Source organism: Meriones unguiculatus, chromosome 10, assembly GCF_030254825.1.
Source record: "Meriones unguiculatus strain TT.TT164.6M chromosome 10, Bangor_MerUng_6.1, whole genome shotgun sequence".
In the NCBI taxonomy this organism is placed as follows: domain Eukaryota; kingdom Metazoa; phylum Chordata; class Mammalia; order Rodentia; family Muridae; genus Meriones; species Meriones unguiculatus.
Window position 1 is genome coordinate 23019973 of NC_083358.1, and position 12009 is coordinate 23031981.

A 12009-nucleotide genomic window follows, 5' to 3' on the forward strand; every position below is an offset into this window, starting at 1 on the left:
TCACACTCAAGATATTAATAATGAGATAATTGTTAGAAGACTAAAACTTTTTCTGACTTACTGTTGGCAGTTTAGTGTGTATATACTGAACTGATAAGCAAAGAAATTCTAGCAACAAGATCTTTTATCAATGCTACACATGTAGAGTCAAAAAATCTACATGGTCAGTCTCACTGACAGGAAAGCCTTCCCTGCCCCCAGTTCATGTCAGCAGGGACTTAATATTACCCATGTAATACTCTTGTTTACACATTCTAACAGAACAGAGCATAAGATATAATTAAGACCTCTAGCCAGAGAACTGATTACCACCACACAGAAAATTTGTGGGGATCTTGACCCTGGATTTCTCAATCTATAGATGAGTATATTTATTACTGTTGTTTGTAAGTTATTGAGGACATGGTTTTTGTTTTGTTGCAGAGGTATGGGTCTTGTATTCCCTGGCTTATGTAATCTTCTTGTCTCAGCCTCCAAACATCTGAGGCCACAGATGCTGAGTTCAATTTGGAATTTATGATCTTTGGGAACATGATTCTGAACTGATGAAGGCAATGGGGCTTGGGGAAAGAATGTTTTCTGATGGCAGATAAAAACATGAACTTGCCAAGAGATTATACAGGATTTTGATGCAGCCAATCCCTGTAGTCAGCAGTCTCTGAAGCTTCTGCTTCATTTGAATATTGTCTTGGACTGGGAGAAGAAGAGAGTGATGATGGGGAGGAGCTAATGGAGGGGAAGAAAGAAGGAAAGTAGGAAGGAAGGAAGAAAGGAAAGAAGGAAGAACAGGAGTCTAAACACAGGGAAGAGTTAAAGAAGATGGGTGACTTTAGGGCACACACACCCAGTGTATGAGAGCAGTTATGGCTTCAACGAAAGTTTGCCCAGGAGAATAAGGAGTAATGCACAGAGGGTTTGATATACTAGTCTGAAAGGACAAATGGTGAAGTTAGAAATGCTTATGTGAGTGATGGAACAAATAAAAATGAATAAATGAACTTTGTAACTTTAGAATGAGCCACATCTGCTCTGAACCCCACACACCTCTCCTGACAGAGAACACTACTACTATGCATGCTTGTCCTGAGCCCCCTTTAGCTCCTGGATCTTCTGGGGCAGAGTCTTGGTCCAGAACTGCAACCTTCTAGCCTTCAGGGCTCGTCCCACAGCAGGCTGGATGTCCAGCTGTAGGTACTGCCCCTCATAGCCCAACACAGGCCAATAAGGTAGACCCACACTGTTGGGGTTCCTGTGAATATAACACAGGAAAGAAGGATGAGGTCACTCTTTTACAAAGCCTAATCCCCTGATTTAGGTCATGGCAGTGGAACAAGCCAGCCAGTGTTTAAGGGGTCTGATGATACAGGTATCTTGATACGTGCATACAAGTGTCACTCACTAGTTTTGGCTCCTTGTGGGGAAAGTTCTAGATCTGCCGCTAAGAGGAAAGATCTCAACAACAGTACCACAGCACTATAGCTCATCAGGTAGGTCACTGTGAGAGGACAAGGATCTGATAATTACAAGGTATCTTCATAAATGTGCTATTGTGTAGATTATACATTCATGCAATGGAAGATCCATGCATGTTAGAAGGTGACAAACTAAAAGAGATCTCTAATAGAGACCCACATATATTAGGTTGAGAGAGAGATTTGTGTTCTCACCCATATCGTGCGAAGTTGGCCCAGTACTTCATCATCCTCCTGTTCAGCAGCTCCTCCTCCTCAGTGAGGTTAACTGTAGTTATGAGGAAGAAAATGGTCCAAGTATATGCCACCTCAAGCAAGTGCCAACTCACTCTTCACACTCACCACCTCAGGTGATGTCTGACCCCACACTATTGGCATTTTGCCTCCCTTCTTTGATATAAAGAGTATCCAAGAGCCATGCAAGCCTCTAACTGAATTTCTGCCCCAATGTACTGGCAGGCCCTTCATCACTGGCTAGTCTGGTTAAAGATTCTGCACAAGCTATGATATTAGGGCTATAACGTGGTACACATTGGATTTGTCCTCTCTCAGAACATAAATTCTCTCAAAGAGACTGAGAGCTCAGAAGTCCCCAAGGAGTCATTAGGGACCTCCTTCAGCTGAAGAAAAGTAAAGAAGACTTACGTGTCATGCCAAAGAAACCAAAGACAAAAGGAATCTCATCCCCATGGTCAGCCTTCACATAGTGTGGCCTGGTATCCTTGAAAAAGCTGGATTGATGTTGGAACTCATAGAAATAGACAGGGGCATGGGGACCTGCAGGTGGGGACAGAGAGTGATGTAGTTGAAGGTTTACTGTTGCATATTTGGTTACCTTGAATTACAGGGGTAAAATAGGAGATTTAAATAGGATTTAAATAGGAGCTCCAGGTTGGAACACTAGCTATGGAAAAACCCTTGGGGAAACAGTGCCCAAGGCTTTCTAGCTGAGTGATTTTGCTAATTCAAAAGAATGTCAAAAACCCATTTTCTCCTCTGTATCTAGATTTCATTCTCTTGAATTAGACATGAGGAAACCCGAATACCACAGTGCTCACTGTGACCCACATCTCTGAGATGCTCCCCTAATCCTGGTGACAGATGTACTCACACTGAAAATGTGCCACTTGGAGTGCAGGGATCACAAACAAGAAGTCCCCCATCATCTCTGTATACTGAATTTGGAGGGTCTGGGGGTCCTCAGTGTCTCCCATGTACTCTTCCATTAGCAGGTCACTGCACTCAGGAGGCAGCATCTACACCAAGGAAACGAGTAGGAATGAGGATAGGTATATTCTACATTAGGTAAGCAGCAGCCTTTGATTGGGAGAATGACACCTGGGATAACAATGGGTATCCCTGAGATTTCACCTTACACCCATCAGAATGGCCAAGATCAAAAACTCAAGTGACAACACATGCTGGAGAGGTTGTGGAGAAAGGGGAACCCTTCTCCACTGCTGGTGGGAATGTAAACTTGTGCAACCATTCTGGAAATCAATCTGGCGCTTTCTCAGACAACTAGGAATAGCGCTTCCTCAAGATCCAGCCATACCACTCCTAGGCATATATCCAAAAGAGGCTCAAGTACACAATAAGGACATTTGCTCAACCATGTTTGTAGCAGCTTTATTTGTAGTAGCCAGAAGCTGGAAACAGCCCAGATGCCCCTCAACTAAAGAATGGATGCAGAAATTGTGGTACATCTATACAATGGAGTATTACTCAGCAATGAAAAATAAAGAAATCATGAAATTTGCAAGTAAATGGTGGGACCTGGAAAGGATCATCCTAAGTGAGTTGTCCAAGAAGTAAAAAGACACACACAGTATATACTTACTCATATAAACATACAACATAGGATAAACCCACTAAAATCTGTACATCTAAACAAACCAAGCAAAAGAGAGGACCCTAACTAAAACGCTCAATCTCCATCCTGAAAAGAAAAGAGGATGGACATAAGAAGAAGAAAACAGGAAACAACCTAGGAACCTGCTACAGAGGGCCTCTGAAAGCCAGAAGAAGAAAACAGGAAACAACCTAGGAACCTGTCACAGAGGGCCTCTGAAAGCCTCTGCCCTGCGGACTATCAAAGCAGATGCTGAGCCTGATGGCCAACTGTAGGGAAGAGTTAATGGAATTTTATGTAAGAAGTGGGAAATAGCAAGAGCTGGAGAGGACAGGAACTCCACAAGGAGAGCAACAGAACAAGAAAATTTGAACACAGGGAACTTCCCAGAGACTCATACTCCAACCAAGGACTATTCATAGAAATAACCTAGAACCCTGGCACAGATGTAACCCATGGCAGTTCAGTGTCCAAGTGGGTTACATAGTAATGGGAAGAGGGACTGCCTCTGACATAATCTGATTGGCCTGCTCTTTGATCACCTCCCCCTGAGGGGGGAGCAGCCTTACCAGGCCACAGAAGATGACAATGCAGCCACTTCTGATGAGAGCTGATAGTCTAAGATCAGAAAGAAGGAGAGGAAGTCCTCCCCTATCAGTGGACTTGGGGAGGGGCATGCATGCAGAAAGGGGAGGAAGAGTGGAACCAGGAGTGGAGGAGGGAGGGGCTTATGGGGGGATACAAAATGAATAAAGTGTAATTAATAATAATAATAAAAGCTTCATCTCTGAGGACGCCCACCGAGAATCAGAAATATGTAATGAGATGTATTACTAGAGAATCTGTCTGAAAGGAGATATGAAGGACCCCTCTACTTGGACAGGATCAGAGGTTTCTCACCATTTGTGCTGCTGCATTCTTCAGAACAGCATTCAGGTTCTCTCTGGTTATTTCCATTATTGTCTGAGCAGAGCCCAAGTACTGGGAGGCACAAGACAGTGTAAAGTGTTAGATCAGGGGACTTAGATTAAAGATGGATTGAGTTCCCACAGCTTAGCATATGGGTCTCAAGGCTCCAAGAGGATTGGAACTGTGCCTCACCATGGGAAGGTTCCAACCATACTCATCATTGTTGACACCAATGATGCTGGGGACAGGGTGAAAATCCACGGAAGCCAACAACTCTTGGGGATGCCTGGGTAGGAATACTCCATCCACCACAGCAGGAATGACCTTGAAGTCCTGAGGAACATTAAATATCAGTGCAGAAATTGTTGAAATAGCTGATGTCCATTGAGTTACCATCACCATTTCTTTTCATTTCACACTAGTTCAGGGTGCACTGCTCACCCTAAGGATAATCCGCACTTAGAGTAGCCTAAGCTCATGTTCATTGTATATGCAAACTGAAAGAACACAAACTCATAAAGATGAGGTATGTAGTTCAGAATTCCTCATCATGTAGACCAGGTTCTCAGACACACAAAATTCTCCCACCTTGTTAATGTCCAGAATCTCTGCTTCACTCTTGCCTCTCAGGCAGCGCACCAGGGCCTCTGAGTCCATGGCCTCACATCCAGATAGTTTGGCCACCGTCTGTAAAGAGAATGAGCAGGAAGAAGATTTCTCAGTTCCAAGTTGATCCTCTCTCCTCCAATTTCCATTCTATCATGTGTGTTGTATGGATTAAAATAAGTAGAAATTGTTCCCATTCCCCTAGTGGTCAAAGGTGACAGCCAGCAGGCAGTGCCTTTTCTACCTACATACTTGTTCTTTCTGTTGAGGGTAGTTTTCTTTTCTCCACCCTTCTTTCTCTGTTTCATGTATGAGGGATGGAGTAAGTGTGCCAAGGTTTGTATATGAAGGTTTGAGGACAAAGTCTCAGTCTTCAATGCCCTCCTTATTTGACAGGGTGTTTTTTGTTTTATTGCTGCCTACACTAGCTGAACTTTTCTGTCAATGACTGGGAATTCTCTTGTCTCTGTCTTCACCTGAGCACAGAAACGTCAAGATTACAGATTCCTGTTACTATCTCCAGCCCTTTGTGGGTACTGGGGATTTGAACTTAAGTCCTCAGGCGTGCATTCGAAGCACCTTTTTTGGGGGGAAAAACTGATGAAACAGCTCCCAAACCCATGCATACTTATTTTGCAAGGATGGAAGCTGCAAGAGCAGTTTTCTGGTCAGATAACTCACTCACTCAGTATGAAGTAGATGTCAGTAGATGCTAATCCCTGAGTGTCTCAGAAATTATTGGAAACAAGTTATTTCCAATGATCCTTCTTTTCCCACACAACAGAACCCCAGAGTACCAGCATATGAAGGCAGAGGAAGGAAACTTGGTCAGTGATGGTTGAGGGCACTTACAGTGGAGACCATCTCAGAGCTGTCAGAGATAAGGTCAGGTAGCACGGCAACCCCACTCTCCATGATGGCTCTGTGGAATAGTCCTTGGGACATGGGGGATACAACATGTGAAGACACACTTGTGCCACCTGCTGACTCGCCAAAAATTGTGACCTGATCAGGGTTGCCTCCAAAGTGAGCGATGTTCTGCTGGACCCAGCGAAGGGCGGCCACTTGGTCCAGGTATCCCCAGTTGCCTCTGGCATGCTGGTCTCCAGTGCTGAGAAGTGGAAGAGACAGGGATCAAAGTGCTGTCTAGGATCTTCTCAGCTACCATTGTCCAGACTAGCCCCAGGCTCACCTGAAGAAGCCCGGGACACCCAGACGGTACTGGATAGTGACCACCACCACATCCTGAGTAGCTGTCAATAGGGATCCATCAAACATGGAAGCCCCTCCTGTAACCAGTGCACCACCGTGGATCCATACCATCACCTGGAGAAGTCAAGAGAGAGGCCAGGAAGCTCCTAGTCCATCCACGCTCTGCAGATCTGCTTATTATATATCAACTGCTGTGCCTCTGTGCAGCTCCAGAAATACAAAAATCCTCAGGGCTTCAGGGGCTTGGCCACAGCAGGGCCTTCTAGATGCCCCATCAGTATATCTCTAGTCCCCATCCCCACCATGTGTCTCTGAATTGATGGCTTTCTGTATCGAGTAATGTCATCATTACTCAGACCCTTCATAGTGGAACAAAGAGAGGTGTCTCCATGGGTATCTCTCTGGATTAAAAATGGAAAGGATCATCAGCTCTCATCATCACAACAGATAATGCAAAAGTGGAAATTTGGGTGACCAAAATGTTGGGGTGTTGAACAACTAAGCGGTTCAACAGGTGTTGTAGCATGAGTACTTGTTTTATGAAAGAGATGGAGACCTTACTCAGTGCTCCAGTCTGTGTCCCATACCCAGGTTTCAGCATAGAAAAGACCTTCTATGTCCTAAGTGAGGTAAGACATTTCATCAGAGTCTATCCTGCACTTGAGATCAGGTTGCTTTTGTCCCTTCTAATCAGCTTGGAAAATAATGTCATATCCACAAGCTGACCATGGCCTGGCACTCACAGGCAGGTTAGCACCCTCATGAGCATGAGCTGGTGCATAGATGTTAAGATATAGGCAGTCCTCAGATACAGAGATGGGACGCAGGCTCAGATTCATTTTCTTCAGGACCTCCACAGTCATCATAACATTTTGCAGACATCTGATGGAAAAAAAAGTTATATCAAGAGATGTATGATTATCAAAACCAAATGCGAGTCTTTATTTTTTTCTCAGCCACCTTCAGCTGCTGCTCTTCACAATGCCTGGTAACACATACTCCCTCCCTAAGTCACTTCAAACCAAGGTAGGAGCCACAAGCTTCGTGAAAGCTGGAGTGAAGCCTGACTTCTAGGGAGGCTTCCAGTTGGGTGTGGCCTGGATGTTAATCTTTCTGAGTCTGGGAGAGAGACACTGCTAGATGTCTCTGTGGAAATGATTGGTTGTCTATAATGGCATTCACTAAACTATATAAGAATGGAAAAGTGAGCTAAGCATTAGCAGGCATGCAAGCATTTTCTAGTCTGCTCACCCTTATGGATGATGTGTGATCAACTCCTGTAGTTTTGTTTCACTGTGTTTCCCCAAGTAATACCTTAAAGTCTGGAGCATATGATACTAGTTTTCACTTCTAAATAGCCTTTATCAGTACTTTTTTATAGCAACATAAAAAATCGCTAAGATTACAACATTGGAGTATTGTACTCTCACAGATAACAGAGGAATCAATGGACGACACTGCCCTAAAGAGTGGTGAGCAGTCCTTCATCCCAAGTACAGACACTCAGGGAACTTCTTTTGCCTATAGTGTCTCCAGAGGAAATTAATTGCATATGCTTGTCCCTTGGTCAATGGCACTTGGCTCTGTTGGTTGTCACAGTGATTATGAGAGTGGGTTTGCATGTATCTATCACGGCTGCAGTTTTCAGGGACCTGAAGTGAATTCTCCTGAATTCAGGAGTGTTTGCTGCATGATAAGTCACATTAACTGAAGCCTAGAGATCCCTCGCATTGTGACAGAGACCACTGGCCTTAATTAGAAACTGTGAACAAATTTGTCTTTGTTGTTCTTAACAGTGTCTACATATAACTCCCCATGAGTGCCAAGCTCTGACCAAGCAGCTTGTTCTATTCAACTTTAACACATCATCAGAAAAACACATGGGACACTCCCCACAAGGAGAGAAAACTGCTGCGTAGCTGAGTTGGAGAAACACTTCAGAGTGGCCCAGAGCTCAGAGCACATTCTCACCCCAGTGGCTAAGTTCTAAACCCTCTGGGTCTAGAACTTACAGGGCTGGGTGTGAGGTCCCATCCCTCACACCACTCCACAGTTCAGGGGCCTCAGGTGGTGCAAAGCGCAGTGGTCCTACAGGTGGCTTGGCAAAGGGAATTCCCAGAAAGGTGTGGACGCCAATGTTGTTGTCCTTTACTTGGATGAGACTTCCCCGGACTTGGCCTAGATGTGTGTTTCTGATGGGGCTGGCCTCTGATGAGTCCTGACCTGCTGGGGAGACACCATAAGGGTTAATTTTCTGTAACTAGCTGAAAGGTGATTGTGAGATTTCCCTATTACATTCTCACCAGGGCACAGGAGAAGGAAATTCAGGGTCCCCCAACTCAGTATGAGTATGGGAGCTTCCCTACTCTCCTGGGCCGGTAAACTTTCCTATTACCCATTTGAAGGGCATCAGAGCATTTCTCTAGCCAAAGAGGTCAGACACTCATGGCCACTTGGACACATGAATTCATGATTATTGTCATTCTTATCCAAATGTCAAAAGTAGATACAGTCATACCATACACCAAGAAGGGAAAAATACCTTCTCACTTTTTCTTGAATTGTTTACTGTTCTCTCCAGAACTCCTTACACTGAACAGTCTCCTCAGTATGGATTGATCTTAGATGTGTCTGACATGGACTCACAACATGTGTGGGATTTTGTTGGGGAAATTGGTAGGCACACACTTCCTATACCCTTATCTATAGCACCAGTCCTCAACCTGTAATGACCATTGGAAAATGCATATTTCTGATTGTCTCAACAACTGAGAACCACAGAAGAGAAAAATTACAGTTAGAAAGTAGTAATAAAAACAAACTGACACTTTGGGCCTTCTAAGACCATTGGATATATGGATTTTTCTATGATCAGACTCCACACATTGAGAACTCCTGATTTATTATTTCCATTAACCCCCATACCCTTTCTCCCACAAGCCCAGGGTCTGACATAGAGGATTCCCAGCAGCTCCAGTTAGTCCCCATTGCCTGTTTAGGAAGCCTCACCCTGCACCTGGAGGAGGAGAAGCAGGAGCCCAAGGAGCACAGCTTTCAGCCAGCTGTGCAGTTGGGTCAGTGGCATGATCGGCTCCTGCCTGAGTCTGTGCTGCTAGGACGACCACGTTTCCAAACAGGAAGAGCCTGTGAGCCTTGTCCGGCATAAATTTAAACCAATAGTATGTAGGCAGGGAACTTGGTGTGATCAGTCAAGGTTCTCACTGTAGGAGAACTGATAAGTTCAGAAGTGACTGGAGCCAATGGCCAGGAGGCAGACAAAGTCACCTCCTTTCGTACGTGAAATAGTGGGCATATTCTTCTCATACCCTTATCTCTGTTTTGTCTCAGAAGGAACTGGCTCGGATGCTGTGCACTCCTTAGACAGCTCTGATTCTTTCCACGCCCAAAGATGCTCAAGAAGTGTCCTGTGAGGCCCTTCTTGCCTTTACGGTTTGTCATCTCCACAAGCTCCCATCTCCCTGGCACCTTGCCTTATAGCATCGTGCTTTGACACTGTAGAATTTGGCAGGCCGAAGCTTTAGACCAGCCTTGTGTTTCTGAGATGCCCTCTCCTATCAAATCCACACAGGTCCACGTGTTTTGTCCCAACTGACAAGGATGAGGCCAGAAGAGCAGCAACTACAGGCATCAGAGAATTTGGTTTACATCTTTCCAAGGTCAACAGAAGCTCAACTTCCTCTTCTCAGTGGCTTGCTTCACACATGGAAAATGTTCCTGTATGGCATCTCTGACCATGGAGCTCACTGAGTCCACAGTTGATATTTGACACAGTTGATATCCACAGTTGATATTGTTACAGCAACAGATAAAATCTGCTAAAGTCGTCCTGCTTAGAGCATGGCACAACAATGATGCCTCATCCTCTGAGAGAAGCTTTTCCTGCCATGGCATTTAGAGGAATGGTGTTCTTTTAGTCTGAGGGTGGCAAAGTCCATCCCAGAAAGGAGTCAGGTTGTGACCAATCTGGGAAAACCAGAGATAAGTACACACATTTATTGTCATGTTTGCTTGTTTTTATTAAACAGAGCTGGCAGTATTTGTTTTTCTTTTGTTAGGGTTGGTGATCAAGGAGTTTATTGGAATATGAAATATTGGTGAGAAGTTGCTTATAGAAGCACGGATAACTCAAAAGAGACCCCAGCCCAAGTGACAATTCATGATAGCTGCCTCCCTAGAGATCTATGTGAGGATTCCATGCAGCTCAACAGATCCAAGAGTTTCTTCTCCTTTCTTTCTTCTCTTCAGATCCAAGAGTCTACTTCCTTTAAGCTGGCATTTTAAAGACAGAGATGATTGCATGTTTTTGGCACAGGTGTTAAAGAGAGGCACCAGGGGAAGGACAAGACACATTCAAGCATGGGTGTTAATATCTCAAGACAGTCTCCTTGTTACCACAGCCACATGTCGGACTGGGGAGCCTTCTGACGTTACATCGCAAAGGGGCGTAAGAAACCTTTTCTTTACAAATAAAGCTGCTATAAACATAGTTGAGCCAGAATCTGGAAACAACCTTAATGTCCTTCAGCAGAGGAATGAGAAAGTGTGCTACATTTACATAATGAAATACTACTCAGCTAATTAAAAAGCAAGGAAATCATGAAATTTGCAGGCAAATGGTGGGAACTAGAAAAGATCATCCTGAGTGAGGTAACCCAGAACCAGAAAAACACACATGGTATATACTCACTTTGAAGTGGATACTAGCCATAGAATATAGAATAAACATACTAAAATCTATAGTCCTAAAGAAGCCAAACAAGGAGGATTCTAGGGAAGATTCTCAAATTTCATTCAGAATGGCAAACAGGATAGACAAATAGGAAGTAGAAGACAAGGAACAGGACAGGAGCCTTCCCCAAAGGACCTCTGAAAGATTCTACCCACCAGGGTATCAGAGGAGATACTGAGACTCATAGACAAACTTTGGGTAGAGTACAGGAAACCTTATGGAAGAAGAGAGAAATAGAAAGATCTGGATGGGACAGGAACTCCACGAGGAGAAAAAAAAAAAACCCTGGGCCCAGGGGGACATGCAGAGACCAATATTCTAACCAAGGACCATGCATGGAGAGGACTTAGACCTCCTGTTCAGAGGAAACCCATAGGCTGCTCAGTTTCCAAGTGGGTTTCCTAGTAAAGGGTACATGGGCTGTCTCTGACATAAACTCAGTGGCCAGCTCTTTGTTCACCTCCCCCTGGGGGATGCAGCCTTACCAGGCTGCAGAGGAAGATGCTGCTGCTAGCCTTGATGAGACCTGATAGGCTAGGGTCAGATAGAAGGGGAGGTTGTCCTCTGTCAGGGTACTAGGGAAAGGGCATAGGGGGAGAAGAGGGAGGTTGAGTGAAACTGGAAGAAGACAAGGGAGAGGGCTGCAGCAGGGATACAAAGTGAATAAACTGTTATTTTATAAATAATTCTATAAATAAATAAATAAATTTTAAGAAAGAAACGTCTTCTTTGTTGGTGAATGGGATTATGGGTGGTTGCTGATGTGCACTGGGTAGAGGTTGGCTGGGGGTGTGGTACTGTAAACAAGGTTCACTGTCTTCTTTTTGAGATTCCCAGACCTTGTAGTATTACACCTGGCAGGGAAGTAAAGCAGAGAATGCTTAGGCCTGCAGCAGGATGCATGCTCTTGAATTACTTCCTTCTTGAAAATATTTCTCTAGAAGGAGCTGGAGGGGTCAAGGACAGCACAAGAAGATCTACAGAGTCGACTAACCTGGGCCCATGGGGTAATCACAGAGACTGAACTACCACCAAAGATCATGCAAGGACATCTGAACCTAGATCTCATACATATAGGACACAGATGTTCAGCTTGGTCAACATATGGGTCCCCTAACAATGGGAGTTCGGGCTATCTCTGACTCTATTGCCTGCCTCTGGATCCTCTTCCCCTTGCTGGGCTGCCTTGTCTGGCCTCAGTGGAGAAG

The 12009-nt window shown here is 44.6% G+C and overlaps 1 protein-coding gene across 3 annotated transcripts; it reads right to left on the minus strand.

Moving 5' to 3' along the window:
* Positions 1-1068: 1068 nt before the first annotated feature.
* Positions 1069-9269, minus strand: LOC132656824 (acylcarnitine hydrolase-like). Of its 3 annotated transcripts, XM_060392129.1 has the most exons (12): positions 9061-9269; positions 8064-8274; positions 6795-6933; positions 6032-6165; positions 5692-5950; positions 4822-4920; positions 4426-4566; positions 4225-4305; positions 2584-2728; positions 2118-2249; positions 1668-1740; positions 1069-1249 (listed from the first exon to the last, which is right to left on the minus strand). In XM_060392129.1, exons 1-12 carry the CDS (start codon positions 9134-9136, stop codon positions 1069-1071), a joined length of 1671 nt encoding a protein of 556 aa, XP_060248112.1. In that variant the 5' UTR covers positions 9137-9269. The 3 variants fall into 3 exon arrangements, with proteins under 3 accessions (XP_060248112.1, XP_060248113.1, XP_060248114.1); XM_060392130.1 differs by lacking the exon at positions 4822-4920; XM_060392131.1 differs by lacking the exons at positions 5692-5950; positions 6032-6165.
* Positions 9270-12009: the final 2740 nt, after the last annotated feature.